Source organism: Chrysochloris asiatica, unplaced genomic scaffold, assembly GCF_000296735.1.
Source record: "Chrysochloris asiatica unplaced genomic scaffold, ChrAsi1.0 scaffold00030, whole genome shotgun sequence".
Taxonomy (NCBI): domain Eukaryota; kingdom Metazoa; phylum Chordata; class Mammalia; order Afrosoricida; family Chrysochloridae; genus Chrysochloris; species Chrysochloris asiatica.
In genome coordinates, this window is record NW_006408548.1 from 19,314,821 (window position 1) to 19,340,495 (window position 25,675).

Below are 25,675 nucleotides of genomic sequence, written 5' to 3' on the forward strand. Positions count from 1 at the left end.
TAACCATGGCAATGAGAGACAATATACGATAGAATGAATGTAAAACTAATGTTCTTCCATGTAAACTATCACATAATTCACAATAAAACATTAAAAAAACAAACAAACAAAAAAAGAAAAAAAGATCACCTTTGGATGTTTAGTGTAAAATGGATAATAATCCATGTGACTCATTCCCAAGGCTGGATTCTGGAATCCTTTCTCTCATTCTCCACTCATACTCAAGTGATCTCATTCTCTCCCATTCATTTCCATTCTCTGATGAGTCCCAACTTTGTATCTTTAACCTTAAATGCTGAGCTTTTCCTGGAATGTGAAATTGATCTGCGATTTCCACTTGGATGTATCAAAGGTACTTCAAACTCAGCATGTCCCAAACTGAGCTGTCTTGTTCCTCCAGGGGGTTGCCCTTGTTGACATGGTCTTGATGGCTCACCACCACCCCACCTACAGACCACAAGAAATAGTAAAGTGGGAGTGGAAAGCAAGCAGTTTTCTGTTTCATTTCACTAAATAATGTTTTTATTGTTTCATATGTATTTTTCGCTTTTCAATGTGAATTCAGTGAAAGTTTAAGAGCAGATCATCAGTCTTACATGGAACAAATCATACACTTCATTGCATCTCTACAATTGCAATCTCCTCAGGGTAACACACCACTTCCTGGGGTTCTTGTTTCCATTCCTCCTTCTTTCCCAATCTTTCTGAATTTTGTCCTTGGGCAAATGTTGCCCTTTGATTTCAAATGGTTGACCGTTCTGTGATGTGCATACCTTACTGGTGTTGTTGTCTCCCCTGTATACCTATCTACTACTTGGCTGAAAATTGAGCCATTAAGGTGAATTCATTTCCAGACCTGAAGGCTGACCAAGAGCCATTGTCTCTGCTTCCTCCAGTGCCATTCTGACCAGTAAGTGTGGCAAGCAGCTTTAACAGGATGATATCTAAACTTTGCTTTCATTATTGTTCACTTCCTTTAGCCAGAATTTAGGGCCATGACTATGCCTAACTGTAAGATAGTATAACAAATTGACCATTGCTATGTAGTAAACTACCTCAAAACCCAGTGGCTTAAAACAATAGCCATTAATTATTGCTCTAAAATCTAAAGATCTGGTCTTAGTTGGGTTGATGCATGAGTCTGTTAGCTGCACATTAGGTAGGTGATACCGATGATCTTAACTTGGCTGTCTTTTATATTTGGGCATGGATTGTCTCAGCTCTTCTCCACAAAGTTTCTCACCTTCTGGCAGGCTAGCCTGGGGCTTACTCTCAAGGCTTGGCAGGGTTCCAAGAGTGTGGAAATGCATGAGGTTTAGGAGATACCAGGCTTGAAATTGGCACAGGATCACTCTGTCATAATCTACTGTCCACACTCCTGGTTCGGGAAGTGAGGAAGAGTACTTTACTTTGTCATGGAAGAACCTAAGAGGGTATGAATTCTAGGAAGGGCTAAAAATTGGGGCCATATTTTTATAAATAAGTTATTCCAGGAAAATGGGAAATTTTATCTCTCTTTGGGTGACTAAAGATTCAATGGGAATATGACTACTAGGGATAATTTGCAGACTATCTCAGAAGGAATTATAGTTTCCTATTAGTTTTCATAAGGAGCTCTGGTAGCGTAGTGGTTACGAATCGGGCTGCGAACCTTAAGGTCAGCGGTTCGAAACTACCAGCTGCTCCGCGGGAGAAAGATGAGGCTTTCTACTCCCATAAAGATTTACACCCTCGGAAACCCTGTACAGGGTCGCTATGGGTCGGACCCGACTCGATGGCACTTAACAACAACAACAACAACATTAGTTTTCATGGACTCCTGGGGTGGCACTGTACGACGAGCACTGGACTTCAAAACCACCAGTGGAAACCCTATACAGGGCCATTACAAGTCAGAACTGACTTGACAGCATACAATTCATCTTCCCAAAGTGGAGGATGGACTCTCAACCTCTTGCCATAAAGAATGATGCTATGCCATTCTGACTGAATTTCTACTTTTAACTAGGGTACATTTTTTCATTTTTCTTTAGCTCTCCTGGCCCAACAATTTCTCCTTGACGTACCATAAAACAAATCAAGTTACATTGCTTACAAACATATTAGAAGTTTAATACATACAGAATTTGGGTTATTTTTAGTGCAGCATTTTTTAGTGCAGCATTTTTATATAAATCAGTTTAAATTTTTTTTTTTTGATATTTAGAAATACTTTTACATAGGCATTTTTTTCTCTCAATTATTTCAAAAATTTCAAGCAGCAACCAAACATTACCATTCCCCAAATTTCAATAGCTCAAATCTGGACTGACTTGTCCATCCTGATACTTTAATTACATACCACTAAGCAAACATGAACATTTTGGACGTCTCTAAAACAGATATGGAGTTGTGGTGTGGCGCTGTGGGTTAATGCGCCAGACTGCAAAGCCGTTTGAACTGAAGGTGGGCAGTTCAAGCTCACTAGTTGTTCCTTGGAAACCCTACACAGGGTCGCTATGGGTTGGAACTGACTCGATGGCACTTCACAACAACAATATGAATATATATTTTACATTTAAATAAAAATACAGAATTCATACTTAAAATAATATCCCTATATACAGGCACCCCTGGTTTTTGAAAGTTTGCTTTACATCACTTAATTTTTAGGAAAGACCTACATTGGTAACTGTTTTCACTAACTGAAAAAAATCCGAAGAGGATTTTCACTTTTATGGAAAAAGGTGAAAAGTGAAACTTAGCTTTTCGTTTACAGCATTTAGTGTTTGTTTTGTAGCAAGCTGTTAAAGAGGCAGTGCACACCCCCAGTGATTGGTGTCGCCAAGCTCCATCCGCCGAACTGCTCAGCATTTCAACAGCAAGCCGCCATAATTTTGAGTTGTGTCTGTAAGCATCTGTGTTTATCTTGTGCATCCGCTAGCAAGATGTATCCACCACCTCTCAGCCTTCCAGTGTATTTCTATTTTATGTAGGCTGTGCATCATATCATTGCTGCTATTACTAAAGTGTTATTTTAGATTCTGTGTGTTATTTGGCATGATTTCGGAAGCAATTTTTTTAGGCCTGGGAACACTCAGTAATGTTTCCTATATGAATGAATGGTAATTGCTTCTTGACTTTATGCCATTTTGGCTTATAAAAGGGTTCACAGGAGCATTCTACTTTCTGTTATTAGGGGAAATCTGTATTGTCTAAAGCGAATAGAGTCTCTTGGGGATTAATAATAGCTTCTGGAGTTTATCATAGGTTTTTAATAACTGTCCATAAACTGCTTTGGTTTTTACATCATAATACTTGGAAGCTGTTTGGTGTTGAACTTGAAGTCAGTTGTGGGCCTAAAGGAAGGTGGCTAGAACAGTCCAAGTTCACTGTGGTGGCCATCTTTGTTTGTCAATAGCTTCAATTTGGAGCCTGAAGAGTGTAGAATGTGTTATCATCTTACTTTCAAGGATTTTTTTGCATAGAGGCAGGCTGTACTGAGAGAGTTGACCTCTCAGTGGCCCCCTTTTACCATTCTATTTTCTGGATTAGGGGGAGAATCTAGTTTGGTGATTTGCAGCACCAATTATAAGACATTTGTTACGTTTCTGATGCATAGCTCGACAAAATTTCTCAGGCATTCTAAATTTCCTATAAGTTGAGATGTGATTGACATGCTGAACTTGGACCTTCCACCTAATTTTTTAAAGGGTTCACGGGAAGGCACTGTTGAGTTGGAGGGTGACCAATGTGTATAAGCTCTGACAGATGCCAAGGTTAGTGGGTATGGTTAGTGGGTCTCATAACAATGAGAATTTGGAAGCAGCTGGTGTTTGGGTTGGTACTCACTTTGACTATGTGGATTTATAAACGGATAAGAGAGATCAATAACACATTATCTCCTCTACTTTTCTGCGAGGCCCATGTGCATAAGGTTTTTAAGAGTCAGGAATTTTCTTTTCTTTTAAAGCCTCTTGAAAACTATATTAGGCTTTACACTACTTACTTGTAGAAAGGCATATATATATATATATATATATATATATATATATGACATGTTGGTAGATGTAAGTGAAGCTGCAGTAGTTGGGTTCATCAATCAAATGCCTTAAGAAGCAGGGAATGAGAGAAGAGGGTCAGTGACAGTCCTTCAAACTGCGGAGTGGACGTCTCCTCAAAAAGGATCATCAGGCAGCAAGTAAAACATTTTTACGGGTCAAAGTGACCCAGTGTGGTGCCACAGACCTTAGGCTGAATGTAGCCCTAGCAGAGATGCCCACAGGAGTAACAGCCTTGGTTTGCTTGGAACTAAATGTGCTCCTCTCAGATTTAAAGCTGAGAAGTAGACAGCCCACACAAACAACACTCACTGTGGGATGTAAGACTGAACAGTACCGAAAGAAGGGATATTCCATATTCACCTCCTAAATGGGGAAGCATGCAAGTAAGCAAAAGCATGGCTACCATGGAAGTTCCTAAGAGGCTAAGCCATTCTTAGCCTCTTGAAGATGTCAGCTCTGAGAGACTCCAGATCACATTTAGCTTAAAGGGCTACGGCTCATAATATAATTCTCTACGGACAATTCTAAGAATATCTTGGGATATAGGATGTGCCCAGAAGGCTTGAGATCCCGACCCATACACAGGAGGGACATTTTGACAGAGGTATACAACTACCTTGATATAAAATACATGGGTCCTCTGGTAGGATTTTTTGGTGCACTTTCAATAGTTTTCAGTTTTAAATAGGAACTTATTTTTCTTTAAAGCACAAAAATTATACATACATAAAAAACAAAAACATTAATGTGTCTTATTGCAGAACTGAGGTGCAGAGAAGTTTAAGAGTTTTCCACCTGAGACATGTCTCCCCAAGGTGGTCAGATTAGAACTCTGTTCCTACTATTGCTCTCTGCTCTAATACTGGGCCCATATTTCCTCAAACAAAACCCCTGCTAATGAAAAACTGGAGTCCTGGTGTGGCACTGTGGGCTAATGTGTCAGACTGCAAAGCCATTTGAACTGCAAGATTGTCGGTTCAAGCTCACCAGCTGCTCCTCGGAAACCCTCTACAGGGTCTCTATGGGTCAGAACCAACTCAACGGCACTTAACAACAACAACTGAGAAATTATGTAGCACCTCTACTCTATTAATGAATTATGCCAATCTAGTGTATGCAAAGGCTCTGGCGTCACATATTTGGGTGGGAATCTCATTTTGGTACTGCCATGGTTTCAGTTGTTTCCCCCCAAAATATGTGTCAGCTTGGCTGGGCCATGATTCTCAGTGGTTTTGTAATTATGAAATGAGGTAGTTATGTGATGTTCCCCCATGATGTGATCTGATGTGACAAAGTAGTAAGAGGATTAAGGGTGGGATGCAATACTCTTAATATCATCACAGCCCTGATCCAGGATAAGGGGTTTCCCTGGGGTATGGCCTACAACACCTTTGATCTCACAGGAGTTAAAAGGAGAGAGAAAGACATCTACAGCCACCAAGATAGTAGAGCTGGAAGTGGAGCATAATTTAGCCATTGGGTCTCCATGCTGTGAAGTTCTTAGGCCCAGGGAAGACTGATGCCAAGCCACGGGGAAATCGCCAAGGAATGCTGGGCCCGCAGATTTTAAAAGGAGACAAGGACCTTTCTCCAGAACCAATCAAGAGTGGCAACCTTTTCCTAAGAACTAGCACTCTGAATTTGGACTTCTAGCCTCCTAAACTGGAAAAGAATACATTTGTTTGTTGAAGCCATTCACTTGTGGTATGTGTGTTGTAACAGCAATAGGTACCTTGTAAGCTGTGTGTAACTGAGGGCTTCTATATACTAAAGGGCTAGGGTGAGGGATTATTTTACAGTTTTACAGTATTAAAAAGGAACTCTTTAAAGCACAAATATTACACATATATATTAAAAAAAACTATTATGTTTGATATTAACGAACACCCCTTTTATTGCAGAACTGAGGTACAGAGAAGTTCAAGAGTTTTCTACCTGAGACTTATCTCCCATGCTGGTCAGATAAGATTATTTATTAGACACAGTACATATTTTCAATACAGATTCCATTTTTTTCCTGACTCCCAAACCAATAATCCAGGATAAACGTCTTAATTTTGGAATAAGACTACTTCATTTATATTACAAATGGATACCTATAAAAAACAGATGACAAGTGTTGAATTTGTTTGCAGTTTTGTAACAAATCATGGTGACATTTTGAGGTGTTTTTTTTTTTTTAAACATCAGTTGAGTTATTTAACACCAACCAATACAATTTCAAGCGTTACATTCTCTGTGACCAACAGACCTGCCTCAGATCTAACAACATTTCATGTAACACAGCTGCAAAACCTCAGCTAGCAATAATTGGTGCTAAAGTTAAATAGTATCAGCGTACAAAACCACCTCCAAATTTTAAAATGCTTTTGTCATAATTTTTAGCAAAACTATTTAGCCTTCAGAGTACTGAAATACTCCTTCATCTTACTTTACAAACAAGTTTATTTTGAACACTTACCAGAATTGCAGTGACTACTGATTTCCAGTAAAATTACCAGGTTCTCTGGAATCAAGAGTTTGTTGGTCTCCAAAGTGAATGTCCAATTGGGGTTTCTCTAGCTTGTATATTTTGAGTGCAGGGCATATTTGTTTGTCATAAAGTATTTAGAGCTCATAAAAATGGGAAGAGGATCCTAGGACCATCAAGGGAGAAGAGCATGAGTGGAATGTGAGACCCTATCCAAAGAAGCAGAATGATAAAAACAGCAAACTATGCACCTGCAACACTGTGTGTAGTACATATTACTAATGATAAAATGTAAAACGAAAACCCATACAAGCTTAAGTACAATTCAGTCTGACTTGAATAAACCGTAAGTCTGAACTACCTGGAACAAGATATCTGTCTCTTTTTTTCTTCTACTCTGAGATGGTCTAAATTGTTGTTGTTAACTGTCATGGAGTTTGTGATTCAAACCAACCTTGCAGTCCAGTGCCTACCCTACAGTGCCACACCAAGACTCTGACAAACTACAACACAAGGGCCTGCTTTTGTAACTCAAGTTTTACAGGGACACAGCCACAATGACTCGTTTACTTGCTGTCTGTGGTTCTTTTGCTTCAACTTCAGAGTTGCATAGATGTAATCCAGACTGTATGGTGCTCTGCTGTGCTAGGAAATATTTTCAAATGAGATGAACAGTCTAATTGTTATTTTAAAAAAGGGAAAAATAACCCTATGCTATTTCAAAAAGATATTTTATAGGATTTCTTTTAACCACAACAACCCCGTGTAGGGTTTCTGAGGCTGTAAATCTTTACAGGAGCAGAAAGCCTCATCATTCTCCCATGGATAGGCTGGTAGTTTCGAACTGCTGACCTTGAAGTTAGCAGCCTGATTCGTAACCAGTATGCTATTAGAGCTCCTTAACCACTAAGAAACAACAAAAACTGCATCTTTTGGATTTTATAGTGGTAAATTCTATGATTTAGCAATAAAGAAGTTAATGTTAAAAGGGATGGCGCTCTCTGGTGTGCCTGTGAGAGTATCTGGAGGAAGCAGGAGCTCCCAGTGTGTCTGGCATCACACCCTGATATTAATCAGTATGTCAGGATGTTTTTCACACTTCACCATCCACTCTTCTCTAGGCCTTCTACAGCCACACACCTCAAAGAGCCTGCAGGTCAAAGCCAGTGGGACTTACCGATGTCACTGAATTTGCTGACCACAAATGGTAGCGTTTACTGCTTCCACTAAAATTCTGGAGGAAAATAAAACAACACTTGACAGGTGTTACAATCACAATTTTAGGAGGAAAAGAGAAGTAATTTTAGATGTGGTTGAACACAATGATCAGCTCAGTTTTCACTTTCACTAGGAGGCTATTTTTAGAGTGACATCGTTTAATTGTTGAGGAAAGACGGCTGTTATAGAAAGGATGCCTATGAGAGAGGAACGTCCAGACAGTGTGTAAAATGATACATACCTCCCGAAACAACCATCAGACCATTAGGTTATTAGCAGATCTGCAGACAATCCACACACTAAGCACCTCAACGCCAAAGAATTATGAGCAATTAAAAACTACACTTCCACCTGTAATTGAGTTAGACATGTACGACTGCACACAGGGCTCTGGTGGTCATCAAGGACACAAAGCAGACACACAGGGCCCCCAGAAGTGCATTGATCAGCCACAGTGATTTATTGAGTGCCTTAATAATACAAGTGTACATCAACTGATCCACAGTCAAAAGTGGCAGGTCCCTACGAAATTTACAAGCACTTTAAGTAAATCAAAATACATATTATTTTGTTCACTCTAAGTCTTCTGCGTGGGGGACAGAAGGCTAGTGATAAACAGAGTCTCCATAATGCACAGTGATTCTGATTTAAGCTTTTGTACAAAAACTTGTTCCCAGTAGCATGCACCCACCAATAAAGACTTCAGTACAAAAAATTAATCCTAAGCACTACATTTAAGTAGAAACAAGATATAATTCTGATTTCGTGTTTTCCCGAAGATTGCATAAAAGGAAAAAAAAAATCAAAATAAACAACAAGAAAAAAAAAACAAAAACAAAAAACCAACCCACACAGTAATACAAAGCTTTGTAAGAAAGCTTTTACTATTACAGGTCCAACTTTTTTTTTTGCACTGAAAACAAAAAGTTTCCATTTACTTTGAGCTGGGGAAAAAACAAATCCAAATCTTTCAAGTTAGAAATCAAAAAGAGAATAAAAGGGAGGGAAGGAGTAGGTAGGAGGGGAATAGATGACATACCATCACAGAACAGTTTAAAATCTAATAAAAATAAGAAAATAAGAACCAGGGTTGGGCAGGGTGGGCGGGGTTATTGATGCACTTGGTGAATGTGCTTGCACAGGTCCGGCGGGAGGCTGGCAGCAGGCCCCTAGGTGGCGTACCGTTTGGTCCACTGTCTGGCCATCCGGTCATGCTCCGCTCTGTTGGTCATGTACTGCGTGGCAATGCTCCCTACCAGAGGGTCAGCTGAAAGGGAAGCAGAGTCGGGAGTCAGTAAGTACCAGCTTTTCTCCTTCCTCTTTCTAAATAGTAAAGAGTAGCATCTGGGGAGGGCAGAAAGCTACTGTTGGAACCTCAACCAATGCCACAGTAGTCAGACCACCAACAGCAGAGACCACATTTCACACCAGCTGCTTTCGCTTTTACAGATACCGCTCACCACATTTATTGACAAGTCTCAGTCTCCTTCCCTCTCCCTGCTCCCCTTGTGTTTTTCAGTATTTCACTGAGAAAATTCAGGAGCTGTATGTTGTTGTTATGAAGTGCTGTCGAGTTGATCCCAACCCATAGCGACCCTGTAGAGGGTTTCCAAGGAGCAGCTGATGAGCTTGGACCACCGACCTTGCAGTTCAAACGACTTTGCAGTCTGACACATTCGCCCACAGGAGAGGACAACTCAAGGGTCCTTGATGGACATCCCTTGAGAAATATGAGGCGAATGAGGCCGCTTCAAAAAGTTTGAGGAAAAAGAAGAGGATAGAATAATGAAATTTTCCAGACTTTTTGAAGTCCCCTCGTAGCAGGAAAATACCATAGGTGAAGTCCATGGTGCAAACGGTTACTATGACTGAAAGGCTGGAGGTGTGAGGCTCCGGGAGGCTCCTTGAAAGGTAAGTCTAGTGACCTAAACCTGGAGCAGAGTTCTGCTCTCATCTACATGGGGTCGGTCTCCATGAGTTGTAAGGGACTTTGATGACAACTGGTAAGGTACTGGGAGTAGTACTACCGCAGTAGTGGCACTCTCCCCCGTTTTACCTGCTCTGAGGAAATGTTCAGAGCCCCAGCTGAACACAATCAAGAAGCTGTTAGAAACCTAAGGACCTAGGAGAGAAGCAGGATACATCTATCTCAAAGTTATTTGGCAATATAAAAATCCATGTAGAATAACTCATTATAAAAATATTGATTGTTGTTGTTGAGTACTGTTGAGTGGATTCTGAACCATAGTAACCCTGTATAGGGTTTCCTAGGAGCAACTGGTGAGCTTGAACTGCCAACGTTGCAGTTCAAATGGCTTTGCAGTCTGGCGCATTAACCCACAGTACCACATGTTAATAAAATCTAACACTTGCTGATTTACCATGTTTTAAAACTTTAACGCATTAACCACACAAATCTCTGAGGGGGGTAAGAAAAATGAAGTTAAACAAGTCACTTTCCCAAGGTGGAGTGAGAGGGGGAGCAGGGCTCTGAGCCAAAGTGCGCACTTTTAACCAAAGGCTCCTTGGGAGATTGCTCTCTACCCAGAGAGAAACAATGTCTAATGAAAATCAAAAGAATACAAAAATAAAAGTAATTTAGGTTCTTGTAGATCCCAGAATAAATCCCTCCCCACCAAGTCTCTAATTTCACTCTGTCTGATCTTACTGTTTTTAGTGTTGAGCATGTGAGTTGGTGGTTGCTAAATGCCATCAAGCCAGTTCCTACTCATAGCGATCAATCCTTATAATGCGGTTTCAAAAGAGTGTCTCATTGGGCCAAACCACCTATTTTAACAGTTAGCAATCCAATGATTATTGTATAGCATCACACCAGGATTCCTGTGAGTGTGTTGTTGTTGTTGTTAAGTGCTGTTGAGTTGGTTCTGACCCATAGCAACCCTGCATAGCGTTTCAAGAGCAGCTGGTGAGCTTGAACTGCCGACCTAGCAGTTCAAACCAACTTTGCAGCCCAGCGCATTAGCCCATAGCACCAGAGGAAGTATATAAAAAGAAACCAGAAGGAAGAGCAAAAGTAATAAACACTAAAATATATTTAAAAAGATAAAACAAAGAAAAGAAAAAGGAGAAAGCATAGAATATACAAGTGTACCTGTGTTCTAATACCTCTTATAACTTGGCAAGATATTCACAGTTAGATCTTCTCAAAATTAAAGGCCTAACTCCTTTTAGTTGATGTGCTGGGCTGATGATATGAAAGCTTTGAAAGCTCTCTCAGTAAGAACTTGCTTCACTTTTGTTGGTTGTACATTAAGCTTCTTATAATTATCTTAGAGAGAGGGCAGTTTCTTATATTTACCTAAATCACAAACCATTAACAGAATTCCAGATATATGGGTTTGTTAAAAACTTTTGTCTTACTACCACCTCATGTGGCTTTTTTCCCTTTAACCACTAAGTACAGAAACCAAAATGCCACCACTTAATCAAGACTAGCCAGAATTAAAGATGATTTAAACCAGGGCTTTGAAATGGTTCATGATGGTTTGACTTTTGTTATTAAGTGCTGTCGAGTTGGTTCCATTTTAGAGCAACCTTGTATAGTGTTTCCAAGGAGCTGCTGGTGGTTTTGAACCCCTGACCTTAGGGTTAACAGTCTAGTGCAGATCCTACAGCACCATACCAGGACTCCACTACCCCCTGAGAATTTACATTTCTATTCTAGCTAAACTGAATCAGACTGTACATTTTGACAAAACCCTTAGGTGATTCTTACAGATCCTCAGGTGATTCTTATTGTATACATAAGGACCATCTGGAGATCTTATTAAAATATAGATTCTGATTCAGTACATCTTCGGTGGAAATGCAAATGAATCAGACTGTACATTTTGACAAAACCCTTAGGTGATTCTTACAGATCCTCAGGTGATTCTTATTGTATACATAAGGACCATCTGGAGATCTTATTAAAATATAGATTCTGATTCAGTACATCTTCGGTGGAAATGCAAATTTCTCAGGAGGGGTTGAACTGGAGTGAACTGGTTTGAAGCCCTGATGTAAACCAGCAAATGCTTAATGTACACATAAAATATCTAGAAATTGGCCAAGACACATCTTTTTGGTAGTGAAAATTTTATAAAAAATTTAAGTTCAGCAATTTCTACTATAATTCAAGTTGTACAACCATTCTTACTATCTAAGATGTACTTCTGTAAAAAATGTAGTCCTTTGGCTAACACTAAGTAAAATTAAGCTGGTGTAGCTCTGTAGGATAAGCACTGGATCACAAAGTCTGTTTGAACCGTAAGGTTGAAGGTTCAAACACATCAGCTGCTTCTTGGAAACCCTATATATGAATCGGAACCAACTCTATGGAAGTTAACAGCAACAACAAAAAATAATGATTTAGAGTTCAAAGGACCAAAGCAAGGCCTGAGTCATTTCTCTACACTTGAAAAACTTATGTTCTACTTCCCAGAAGTGTCAAATATAAAGCTCAGGGTGAAGGTTGGGTATCCTCACCAGCTTAATTTTACATGGTTTAAGACAGAAAAAAACCTACATAAGGGGCAAAAGGAAGTTACAAAAGTGAGTTGCAGAGCTGGTACTACAATTAACATGCATGATGAGATTTTTCTTTTGCATGCTTAAATAATTAACATTTAATTTCTTTAGCATTTCTTTTATCTTTTCAAGTTTGATTTTCAAGAGAAAACGATTTTCCTCCTGTAAAATTATACATGCTATGAAAGCAAAATCAGTAACGATTAAAAAATTCTTAGACAATATACACGACAGTAGTGCTACGTGAAGAATGTCTGTAAATTCGCTCAGAGAACTACAGTTAACATTCTGATGTATATCTTCAGGAATGGTTTTCCTACACATACAAAAAATAAACTGAAATAAAACAAGCTTAGAGTCTGTTTATCTAATCTTTTCAAAAGTCACTTTTTATATCAATGATTAATAATCTATATAATTTAACAGTCGCCTCATATAACAAGAAATTAATAACCAATTTCTTGTTTATAGACATTTGGGTTCTAACTTTCTGTAATTATAAAAATTCTATGAGAAAATTATTGCACATGCATCTTTGCAAATTTATGCAAATCTTAAATTTGTTTATTATGTGAAAGAATTAAAAAGATAATAAAATGAAGACATTTAAAAAAAATCACAATTCATTAACCATACAGTTCTTAATGCTGAAATGTTTTTCTGAATAAAAGCAAGTTAGGACTGCAAGTAACTAAATGAGAACTCTGCAAAATTTAACTGTAAACCAATGACTATCACAGTAAATTTAATGCAAACAAGACCCTCGTTTTGTAGTGTCTTTGTAGTTATGATCCTAAGTAAGGCAGAATCTTACTGTTGCTGTTGTAGGCTGCCATTGAGTTGGTTCTGCCTTACTGCAACCCCACGTACAACACAGTGGAACACTGCCTGGTCCTGTGCCATCCTCACAACTGTTATGCCTGAGCCCATAGTTGCTGTCACTGAGGCAATCCATCTCATTGGGGCTCTTCCTCTTCTTCATTGACCCTCCACTTATTAGGGTTTTGTATGTCATGGATACAGATAACTGGGGGCAAAATAACAATCAGGCTGCGAACTGCAAGGTCAGCAGCTCGAAACTACCAGCTGTTCCGCGGGAGAAAGATGAGGCTTTCTGCTCCCGTAAAGATTTACAGCCTTGGAAACCCTGTACAGGGTCGCTATGAGTCGGAATCCACGGCACATAACAACAACAAATGTAAATTACTCGACTCTATTTCTTTAAATTTTCTTTTTGGAAAGGATGGATGTTCCATTATTTTGGATTCTAAACTGCTACTACTTTCCTTTCCTAAATCTATTAGCCTGTCAATGGAACAAAACACTGCTTGTTCCTGTACCATCCTCACAATTATTGCTATGCTTGAGCCCATTGCTGCTGCCATTGGGTCAAACCATCATGTTGGTGGGGGGGGTCGCCGTCTTTTTCGCTGATCCTCCACTTTATCAAGCACTATGTCTTCCTCCAGGGGCTGTTCTCTCCTGATAATATGTCCAAAGTATGAGAGATAAAAATCTGGCCATCTTGGTTTCTAACTAAGGAGCATTCTGGTTGTACTTCTTCCAACATGGTGCCTTTAATGTTGTTATTGTTAAGTGATGTCAAGTCGGTTCTGACTCACAGCAACCCTGTACAGGGTTTCCAAGAGCAGCTGGTGGGTTTGAACTGGTGACCTTGTGGTTCAAAGTCCAGTGCTGATTCTACCATGGTACACCCGCAGTGCCTTTAATATTCTCCTTAAATCAGCAGGTAAGTAAACTGAAATTTAAGTTTCTTCAAATTTTTGCCTTTATTCAGCAATTGTTAATCTTGTGAAAAGAGGAACATGAAAGAACAAGGTTAAATGATTTTAAACACTTAATTCTCTCAAATAGCAGTGAGGTTCCCTGAAGCAGATGTACAGGGTGTATGATCTGTAGGCTCTTTTTCCTTTTATAATTGTTTCTTTAAAAAAAAAAAACAACAAAAAAAAAAACTACACACAAAATGTTGTATTGTGAATTGGTTTATCAGTTTTCCATTCAACAATTCATACATACTTTGCTTCATGTCATTGATTGCAATTCCCACAATGTAACATTACTTGTCCTGGCTCCCTGTTTTCTGTACCTATTCCTTCTCCTTTCCCAATTCTTCCGAACTTTGTCCTTGAGTAAATGCTGTTCAGTTGCTTCATAAAGGTTATTATCTCCCTAGTGTTATTGTTGGACTTCTAGTGTGGCACTGCAGGATCAGCCCTGGACTGAGAACTACAGGTTGACAGTTCAAACCCAACAGCTGCTCCTCAGAAACCCTATGTAGGGTCGCTATGAGTTGGAACTGACTAGATGGCACTTAACAACAAGTGTTATTTTTGGACTCCTGGTGTGGTGCTGTAGGATCAGCAATTGGACTTAGAACCAAAATGTTGGCAGTTCAAATCCACCAACTACTCCTCGGCAACCCTATATAGGGTTGCTATGAGTGAGAACCGACTCAACGGCATTTAACACCAAGTGTTATTATGGAGTCCTGGTGTGGTGCTGTAGAATAATCACTGGACTGTTAACCAAAAGGTCCATGGTTCTAACCCATCAGCTTCTATTTAGAAAGCTTCTACAGGGTTTGGAACTGATTTAACAATGTTATTATATACCTGTCTATTATTCTGTGGATGGATTTATTTCCATACCTGAAGGGTGAATGTGCAACAGTCTCAAGGTTTCCACCAATTTCTAGCAGACCTAGAAGTTTCTGTAGTGCAAAAACCTTTGATTGGTTGAAGACTGGGTCTCATTAATATATTGTCCAGAAGGTCACTATGAGTCAGAATCACCTCGACGACACACAACACCACTACGAGCACATGTTGTTGTTGTTGTTAAGCATTGACCATGTACAGGGTTTCCAAGGAGAGGCTGGGGGTTTTGAGCCACTGACCTGTGGTTAGCAGTCAGGCGCTCACCCTACAGCGCCACACCAGGACCTCTTCTAGTTTATCACTTCCAGTCGCTAGAGAACATTTTTCCATTTCCCTACTGATACACATTGAGATTTTGATTCTTTGCTACTATAACCAGCATTACAGACTTGTACAGATCTTTGAGTCTATGTTTGAGTACTTTGTATTTTGGAGAATAGATTCCTCTAAGTGAAGTACTGAACCAGGAGGCATACATTTGAAACTTTTTGTTAACAATGCCAAAGTGTCTTTCAATAAAGGGATGTGCAATTTACCCTGCTTCTGGACATTCTTGCCCACACAGCCTTATCAATCTAATTTTCTGCCAAGCAAACAGGAAGCAAAAAAAACCCACAAAAAAAGACTTTCATTGTAGTAACTGCACTTAACTTGATGTTTACCGAGATTGAGCATTTTGTCATGCTTGTTTACCATTTGTATTTCTTCTATGAGCGCTTGTCTCTGCCTTTGTCCTTTTATTTTTTATTAATCTGAAGCAATACTTCATATATTACAAATACTAACAATGTACTAAAATTCAGTTTTGGCTTTAGTATTCAGCCAAAATCGACTTTAACCTTTGAGGAGTACTGAGCTTGCAGAGATCAAAGATCTTATAGGTCATCATTCTGGAGCAGTGCTGAAAGAAAGCCCTGGACCACAAGGTCAGTGGTTAAAATGCTCCACAGGTGATCCTCGGAAACCCTACACAGTGTTGTTATGAGTTGGACCTAACTTGATAGCACTTAACACCAACAATATAGGTTACCATCACAGTTAATAAGCATGAAACCATCATTTAGACTTATTGTTAGTGTGTGAATCTTGGTTTATAACATTGGCAAACATTCTGGGATTGAAGATCTCTTTCAGTTAAAGACAAACTATATGGCCTACAAGAAAAAGATATGGAACTGTCTTCCCACATATTTGTACAACTGAGATGAAAGAGCAGCTATCTAGAACAGGCCTTAATATTACCTGCTGCGATACTATCAGCAATAGAAAAGGACTTAGTTGTACCCAGTGGTTGCTGGCAGAGAAAGCAACACATTCAATGATTATATGAAACAGTACATGTATGCAAAATATCAGAAATAAACGGTCATGGTAGATGGATTTTCAGCAAGACAGCAGACCAGGCAGATGTACTACATGGACCCTCTACAACAAAGATACACTAAACGAAATGAAACAGATACAGATGAAAATTCAGGAATCCTGGACTTCAGGGGAAGGTTAGAGCAGTGGATTGAGTGCCTGCTGAGGGAGAAGCTGAGCAGGGACAGTGAGAGAGGGAGACTGATTGGCGAACGGCCGGTCAGATGCTGTACGACTATCTTGTGAGCAGTTTTGGTAACTGAAGGTGGCCTGGCATAACAGTTTCACGCAGGTTGAGACGTTAAGGTGTGATTCCTTCTTTTTCCCCATACTCCCCTAGTGATTAGAGGTGTAGCCAGTCCCCACCCTTATTCACCCCCATTACAGATCCAGTTCAAGCCACATGGCTGAGAGTCACACTGGTGTGCGGTGGGGGCCTGCTGCGCTGCTTTGGTCCTTGGATTCAAGTGAGTTTGGCTCTGGATCTACAGGGCGAGCAGACCAGCATTTAACCAGGCACCCTGCCCCTAGTTGCCCCTGTGGTCCTAACAGACACTGAAACCAGCTCCTATTAAGGACTTCCATGAACTTCATCAGTACTGAGTGCCCTGGATATTGATAACACATAGGAACTCCATCTAGGGCCTGAACTCTGCAGTCATATCCCTCCCACACCCACTTTGTGAGCTCCTTGGATTGCAGGAGACCCCCCCCCAAATTTTCTCCTCTCTGGGTTCAGCAGCTGCCTGTTTTTGTTTTAGGGTTTGGTGTTTTTGTTGGATCGTTTGTTTCTTTATTCTTTATCCTCCTTTTATTCCGCTTTCCATTTGCTTAAAATTTATCCTTTCTATCTCTGCTTTTATTTTTCCTTCCTTTCTCTTGTTTCGCATTTCCCCTCTTCTTCTCCCCCCCTTTTTGATCTTTCTTTACTATTCTCTCTCATCTTTCCTCTCTCCTGGGGTTTCTAAGCATTTTAAATTTTATTTCTTCCTTTTATTTGCTCTCTTGTTTTTATCTTTCATAGCTCCATTTTCATGTGCCTCTTTTTAGCTATTCTTGTGTTTTTAAAAATTTCTTTTATTTTCTCATTTATTTTTCTCTTCTATAGCTCCATTTCTCTATCCCTCTTTTGCCTTTATACTTATTATATTCTTTCTTTTTTCTCTTTATTGCTTTCTCTTTTCATTGTTGGTTCCCTGTTTGTTTATTCTGTTTTGCTTTCTTTCCCACTCAACAGGAGACAGCAGCTGTGCCCATACAATACACCACAACCGTACTCTCTGTAATTCCATCCTACTGGGAAAAAGCCAATACCAGTTCCCATGACACCTGATCGTGATAATCAGCAGCCAACACCAGCCAAACCCACCCTAAATGGAGGTGCACGAATGGTGAAAGAGAATGGTATGCATGCTTCCATTCTATAACTGTACCCACAGGAGACAGCTGGTGAAGAGCCTAAGAACAAGTCAACATAAATCACCAATTAAATACAAATACTACAACCCCACGATGCCCTGGAGACAGACAATTTTAGCTCATACAAAGAAATAAAAGAGAATGCTTCGAATGACAAAAATGTAGAGCCAGAAAATGTTTCTGAGGAAGAAAAGGTAATGGAACTAACTGAAAAAAAGAATTCAAAAGAATGAAACAAAGGTACCTTTCAAAGCGTTGACAGAAAGATGGAGAAAAACAAGAAGAACACAGAAAAATTTTTTAGAAGATTTAGGAAAACATTATATGAACAGACAAAACAAGGGCAAATTTTGAAACAATGAAAAACCTCCAATTAGATATCTAGAAGATTAATTCTAAGATTTCAGAAATGGATAAAACATTAAAAGAGCAAAGGAGTAGATTTGAAACAATGGAAACCCAAATTAGTGAGCTTGAAGATAAATCTCTCAACACTAGTAGGCCAGAAGAGCACTGAGACAAAAAGAATGAAAAAATCTGAGGAAAGCTTAAGAGTGATGTGGGACACCATGAAGAGCAACAACTTATGGGTGATGGGAACTCTACAAGTGGAAGAGACAATAAAAAATGCTGAAGAACTGTTGGAAGAAAATTAAAGGAATTTATGAAGACCTGACCAAAAATGCTAAAAGGTGTTCTTTGGACTGAGAACCAACAACAGCAGACGATAACCTGAGATTTACTGTACATGATACCACCCAGAATTCAATCCAGATATGGAACTATTTAAAGTAAAACAAGTCTCTGAGACTGAAAATAGGGAACCAGAGCTATCAATTTATAATGAAGTCAACTATGAAGTAAAAAGAGGGAATGATGCAAATGTAGAACTTCCAAATGGTAAAGAAGTCATGAATATTTCAATATTAAACAGATTGTATTAAATAGGAAAAAAAATTAATTATAGGGTAGCCTGTAATTTGTGTTGAAAATTAAGACACCCGTAAATCAAAATTAAAAAAAAAAGAAAATCAGAAAGATTTAGTAAACATTAACACAATGGATATTAAATGAAAAGAAAACCTACAAACAAAATGAACTCTGTGCAGAAAATTATGTGGAACCAAGAAACCAGCATATCACACACACACACACACACACACACACACACACACACACACACACACAGAGAGAGAGAGAGAGAAAAATGACAGGAATCAATTAATGCCTATCAATAATTACACTGAACAAAAAGGGATTAAGTGTACCTGTCAATAGAGCAGAATGGATACGAAAATAGGATCCTTCAATATGTGCTCTACCAGAGACACATCAAAAAGATGGAGAAAGCCATCTAACTATGGTTAAACAAACTTTGGTGTATGTATACACAATGGAATACTATGCAACGCTGAAGGATAATGATGAATCTGTGAAAACACCTCACAACATGAATGAACCAAAGGTCATTATGCTAAGTGAACTTAGTCAATTACAAATGGACAATTATTGAGATCAACGTTGTAGAAAGTTAAGTAAACATTTTTCTTAATAAAAGAAACAATCTATGATGGTTATGGGGGGTGAGAAGGGAGGAAAAAGTATTCACTGGCTAGAAGGTGGACATCTGTTAACATGGGTTAACAGGGTAGGCAATATACAACAAGAAGAAGGTTAGCAGAAGACAAAGGGAAGAATGCAATAAAGTGAATAGAGGTAAATACTATTAACTGATGGTACATGCAGGGGATTGCAATCACTGTAAGGAAGGAAAGTATGATTGATTGAATGTAAAACTGATGATCTGCTCTGTAAATCTTCACTCAATGCACAATAAAAAGATTTTTTTAAAAAAAATGACATGATAAATATCTTAGGTATGCTTATTAAATATCCAGGAAGTGTTTTCTTCAAGCGCTGCCCTCAACTTTAGTTCACCATCAGCGGAGTATTCCAGTCTAGGGGACGAGGAGGTAAATTTGAGCCTTTTTGTTACTATTAGAGAAATGAAAGCTTACTAACCTGGTAGCAAATTCTTCAGCAACAGAAACCCATACTGACAAACATAGTTAAAAAAAAAAAATCATGTGTTTCAGCAGGTGAAAATAAGCGTCTACTTAAAGTATTACAAACATGCAGAGGAGGCATCTAGCAGCTGTCCATGCCAAGAAATGATACTGCTACATCCTAATGACAAACTTTGAAACCATACTGAAATTCATTTTATGATGGGTAAATCAGTCTTGCCTGAGTTCATTGATTTTAATACTAGCTTTCAATATTCAGGGAGCTCTAGTAGTGTAGCGGGCTGCTAACCTCAAGGTCAGCAGTTCAAAACTAACAGCGATTCCATGGGAGAAAGATGAGGCTTTCTGCTCCCATAAAGATCTGTAGCCTCCGAAATTCTATACAGGGTTGCTCTGAGTCGGAACCAGCTCCCTGATACACAACCACCACCATTCAGTATTCAGCCAAAATGAATTCAGTACAACCCTAAGGTAATCCCCTTTATGTGCTATGTGTGAACATTTTCTCACAGTATATAATTTGTCCTTTAACCTAACTTATGATGTATATCATACATGTTGTTGTTGCTGTTAAGTGCTGTCGAGTTGGCGCTGACTCAGAGTCACCAAGTACAGGGTTTCTAAGGAGTGGCTCGTGTGTATGAACTGCTGACTTTGCAGTTCAAGTCAACCTTGCGGTCCAGTACATTATCCTGCAGCAACACATCAAGCCTCTATATTGTAAAAAGAAGTTTACATTTTTTAAGTGATTAAATAAATCAATCCTTCTTTAACACTTTGTTTGATGTCATGTGTACAAAGGCCCTCCTCATTCACTCCAATATTTTAGGTATCATCTATATTTTCACACATAACGTTTATGTAAAATGCTCAGCTTTATCAGATACCAAACTTGCATTCGTACTAGGCCCTGATGCTCCACTCACTAATCTTTCAATGGAAAAGTAAGTGCTTTGCTTTATTATTTGCCCCATTTTAATCACTATGACTTTCGAATACAAGGAGACTTCAAAGAGTTCATGAAAAAACACCATGATCTTTTGATTCCTTTCCCCCACAAACTTTTGATGCCTCCTAGCATGTTTTGATGTCTGATAGGATAAGTCATCACTTCATCCCATTCCTTTCCTTCACTAAAAGTTTTTGAGAACCCTAATCTTGATGAGGTTAGAACCTGGAGCCATCTCACTCTACAGGTGTAAGAATCTCATATCCCTCTGAAGAGTGGTATCAAGATGTGGGGATATTTGAATTCCTCTGTGTCTACTAATGAAAATGAAGCTTTTTGAACCAAGTTGGGGTTTTTGTATTTGAAGAAATACAACTAAGACGGTACTTAATAACAACAACAACAACAATACAACAACAACAATTATATGACCAGCCCAAACTGAAAAAATGTTGGGTACTCTGATAAAGCATTGTGTGGTGTCTCATGAGTAATTTGGGGAGAAAAATGATCATTTTCATGATTCAAACCAAATGCTGACACTATTAACCTAGATTTATGTTTGAGTATGCTAATTAAAATGACATATGAGTCTAGTAAGCTGTACTGTTGCTCCAGAAGTAATAACGAGGGATGCTAAAAGTAAAGAGACAACTAATAGCTCCTTCAGGACTTATTCAGAGGTGGAGAGGCTGCATGTGGCAGCCCCCACAACTCTATCAGAGAAAATGGGGAAGGGCAGAAATGGGGGTTGGCAAGTACAACCTTGGGGGTGCATGTGGTAGTGGAGATGCCCTGTCTCCCACCTCACAACCATAAACATGGGGAGATGATTTTTCCTTTCCAAGCCTGTGTGAGTAGATTCACTAGGAAAGGTTGGGGATGGCTGCAAGAATAGCATGAGCGTCTTCCCTGGTGGAGACTTAAATCAGATATGAGCTGCTGAGGCAACTGACCTGCTGACAGCCCCCTGACTGGCTGAGGGAGCAGTAAGGCAGCAGTCTCTGTTATCTTGTTGTTTTTATGATTATGATCATCTTTGCTCTTAAATCTGTTTATGCCTACTTTATCTGTGGGGAAAAGACAGCATGCTCCCGTGTATCTTGTTTCAACTGTGCATTCTAAAAGGTTGTGTTGGTAGCTGGAAATCAGCAAATGCTATAATCCAAGGCTTGTTGATTGTTCTGTTCTGTTGATTCTCTAGACTTAGAGTGATGAAGAAATTGCTAACAATACAGATTAAACTGAAAAGTGTAACTGATCTATATTTTATACACTGTGAAAAACACAAAATTTTGAGCAAACAGTCTTTCAGTATTTAGAAGTTATCATGTAACTCAGAAACAACAACAACAAAAAAGATCACGATGTTGATTACCAAGTGACGTTCTGATACCCTTTGTCTTTATTCTTAACCACCCAACATTCATGTTAGAGCTATACTCACTTGGGAGTTGAAACCATAGGATGACTATGGATATTAGAGACTGGCAAAAAAGAAATGAAAGTCTTCTGGGGGAATCAACTAGCTGTATGAATTCCTATTAAAAGGGTATTACATATTTCATTTGTTAAATATAAATAAACTTATGCAGATATACATAATTTCTCCTCCCCCTTCCAGACAGGTTTGTTCAACATTTAGCAGCACATCATGAAGGAAGTAGGCTGAGTCAGGGCTATGTTTCGATGTCCAGGAATTGAGCAGTGAGCTCTCCCAAATTACCAAATTGAAAAGTATCTTGATACCTGTCACCCGGAGGGCATGGGTGGCAATGCCATATTTGCCAAACATGTAGGGAATATGGTAGCCCTGGGAAATTAAGTAATGGGGCACTGTTCTCATTCAGGACCTAGCCTTCACTCTCAAAGAGTTAAAACCAAAAACTAAACCCATCAAATGTGCCATGAAGTTTCATTCTGACTCACAGCTACCCTACAGAACAAGGTCAAAATGCTCCACCGGGTTTCCAAGGCTGTAATCTCTACAGAAGCAGACTGCCACATCTTTCTCTTGTGGAGCAGCTGGTGGGCTTGAACCAATGACTTCTCTATTAGCAGTCAAATGCTTAACCACTGCATCACCAAGGCTTCTTCCCAAAGAGGTATCTGAGAACCAGACCATGTTCCATCCACTCTGATGGTGTGAATAAGGAAAAAGGAAATAAAAACTTTAAATCAGATAAGAGATGGGAAGATGTAAAATAGACCTGATTAACCTCCTAATAACTGAAAATGACTGGAATGCTATGAGATCTACTAGATACTGTTATGAGAGCAAAAAGGGAAGATTCAACTAAACATGGCCTAAACAATGTCTGGAAGAAACGAAAACTGTTCCCTATCAATGCCCCCTGAGTTGAGGCTGCTCAGGAAACAGCTACACTGGCTATCATCTAACACAGACACTTGATAAAATATTTAAAAGACTTTAAAATGCATCCCCCACAAGCCTACACAGCAGTGCTATGTACGTTACATCAATGTGTGTTTTGAAATATAAAGCGTCTGTTAGAATAGACTCATCTAAAGAACAGCACAGATGGTGCATTCCTACAGCGAAGCTGTCAGATTGCAACTCCAGGCTTATTTAAGAAAAATTCCCAATGAGCTCTCAGAAAATTATCTTTACAGGAGAGGACTTGTTTTAAGATACCAGAGACCCACATATTACTTTCCCCAAAATACAAATGCAAAAAAGGTGTGGCTGCAGCAAGTAGTCTAAAGGAAGACTCAAAGATGCCGAAATACTGGATGCTAGAATTTTAAATGCCATCAAATCCACCCATTGAAAATGAACATGGTTTCTAGTATATTCACAGAGTTCTGCAACCATTACTAAATTCAACTTGAGAATATTTTCATTATTTAGCAGTCACTCCAAATCCCCCCAAACCTTCCAGCCCTAAGCAATCAGAATCTACTTTCTGTCTATATATTTACCTACTCTGGATACTTCATACTTCACACACATGGAACCAAATCATTTGTGTCCTTTTGTGTCTGGCTTATGTCACTTAGGACATACAATGTTTTCAACATTCTTCCATGTTGTAGTATGTATCTGCACTTCATTCTTTTTTTTATACAGTTAAATAATATTCCACTGTATGAATATACTTTATTTTATTTATCTATTCATAAATTGATGACCATTTTGTTGTTTTCACTTTCTGGCTATTATTAACAATGCTGCGATATGCATTTTGAGTCATGGTGTGGCACTGTAAGATAAGCACTGGACTGATAATCACAAAGTTGGAAGTTCATACCCACCAGCTGCTCTGGAAAACCCTATACAGGGTTAGGAGATGGGGGTCACACTTATCTGTGTTCGTATGGAAACTATTTGGATATTTATTTTATATGCATTTTATATGCACTTTAAAACATGCTAGTAAAGTAAGCACCAAGATGCTAAGCAAGCATTTGTCACTTGTCCGGTGGCAGAATGGGGTACCAAATATGACCAAAATATGACCTTGAAACTATTTCACCTGAATTAAGCTTAGTGTTGTGACTTGTTTTAAAAATAAAGTATCTTGAAATAATTGGGGGTAGGTGGTGGTGGAATAAAACCTCATATAGGGTTGCTTTGAGTTAGAAATACCTTTTTAAAACAACATAAAAGGTGATTATACACATGGACTTCAATGAATCAAACGAACTAAGTCTGTAGGAAGAGACAGTGGAAAAGCTCAATATCATCAGCAAAAACAAGGCCAGGACTGACTGGAACAGATCATCAATTGCTCATGTGCAAGTTCAGTCTGAACCTGAAGGAAATTAAAACATGTCCATGAGAACCAAAATATGACGTTGAAACTATTTCACCTGAATTAAAAGACCATCTCAAGAACAGATTTGATGCATTAGACACTAATGATCAGAGACCACAAGAGCTGTGGGATGCCATCAAGAACATCATACAAGAAGAAAGCAAAAGTCATTAAGACAACAAGAAAGAAGGAAAAGACCAACATGGATGTCAAAAGAGACTCTGAAACTTTCTCTCCAAGGTAGAGATGCTAAAAGCAAATGGAAGAAGTGATGAAGTAAATGAGCTGAACAGAAAATTTCTAAGGGCAACCCGAGAAGACAAAGTCAAGTATTATAATGAAATGTTCAAAGACCTGGAGTTAGTGTGTTCTTCTAACTTATGGTTTTCTAAGAATTTCTCAAGCTGAAAGAACTGAATAAAAAAAAAAATTCAAGTTTCAACTTGAAATATTGAAGGAATCCTTCACAGGCAAAATAAAGAATGATGCAGAAAATATCAAAAGAAGATGGATGGAAGAACAAACAAAATGGCAGATCAGGTGGACGTGTAGCAGAGCAGAGAGCTCCACCAACAACAACACAGAATACCCAACCAAGCAGGTTCAGGGGATGGTCCCAGAACTCTGAACCACATATAAAGGAATACTTAGGAGGTTGGAAGGCTCACAGCTGGGGGATTATGTGGCAGAAGCAAGAAATCTATTGCTTTCTAGTCTGGGACGCTGGGCTGCTCCAGGAGCCGCCATCTTGGGTGAGACCACGTGGGGGAAAGATCGGAGCGGCCACAGACGCCTGGCAGAACTGCTGAGATAAAGGTGTGGACATTCTTTTCTTTTGGTATCTGTTCATTGGTCCCTTGCTATCTGTGCACCTCCATTCTGGTGACTATAGGGGTGCCTGAGCTAGTGGACACTCCAGCCCCACCCTTGGAGGGTTCTACTAAGCATGCACACAGATCTCCTCGAAATTTAAAGAGACAGTTTCCAATTAAAACCAAACGGCCACAGGTGGCCCTGAACTGTTTCCAACTAGAAAAAAGGCCTGAACGGGGATTGTGGAGCGGGACAAGCAGACAAAAGAGGAAATAGACCAAAAATTAAATACTAAGTTACGTCAAAACGACCACAAGTGGTATTTTGAAACTTCTCAGGAAGAAAACTGAAAAGGGAAGCCCATTTCCTGATCACATCTACCTG

General features: G+C 39.1%; 1 protein-coding gene across 1 annotated transcript in view; it reads right to left on the reverse strand.

The window, feature by feature from the left end:
- Positions 1–8,900: 8,900 nt before the first annotated feature.
- UBE2E2 (ubiquitin-conjugating enzyme E2E 2) overlaps positions 8,901–25,675 on the reverse strand; it is a 141,447-nt gene continuing 124,672 nt past the window's right edge. The window contains 1 exon segment of the mRNA XM_006878304.1: positions 8,901–8,998. Within this exon segment, the coding sequence (XP_006878366.1) occupies positions 8,901–8,998 (98 nt within the window).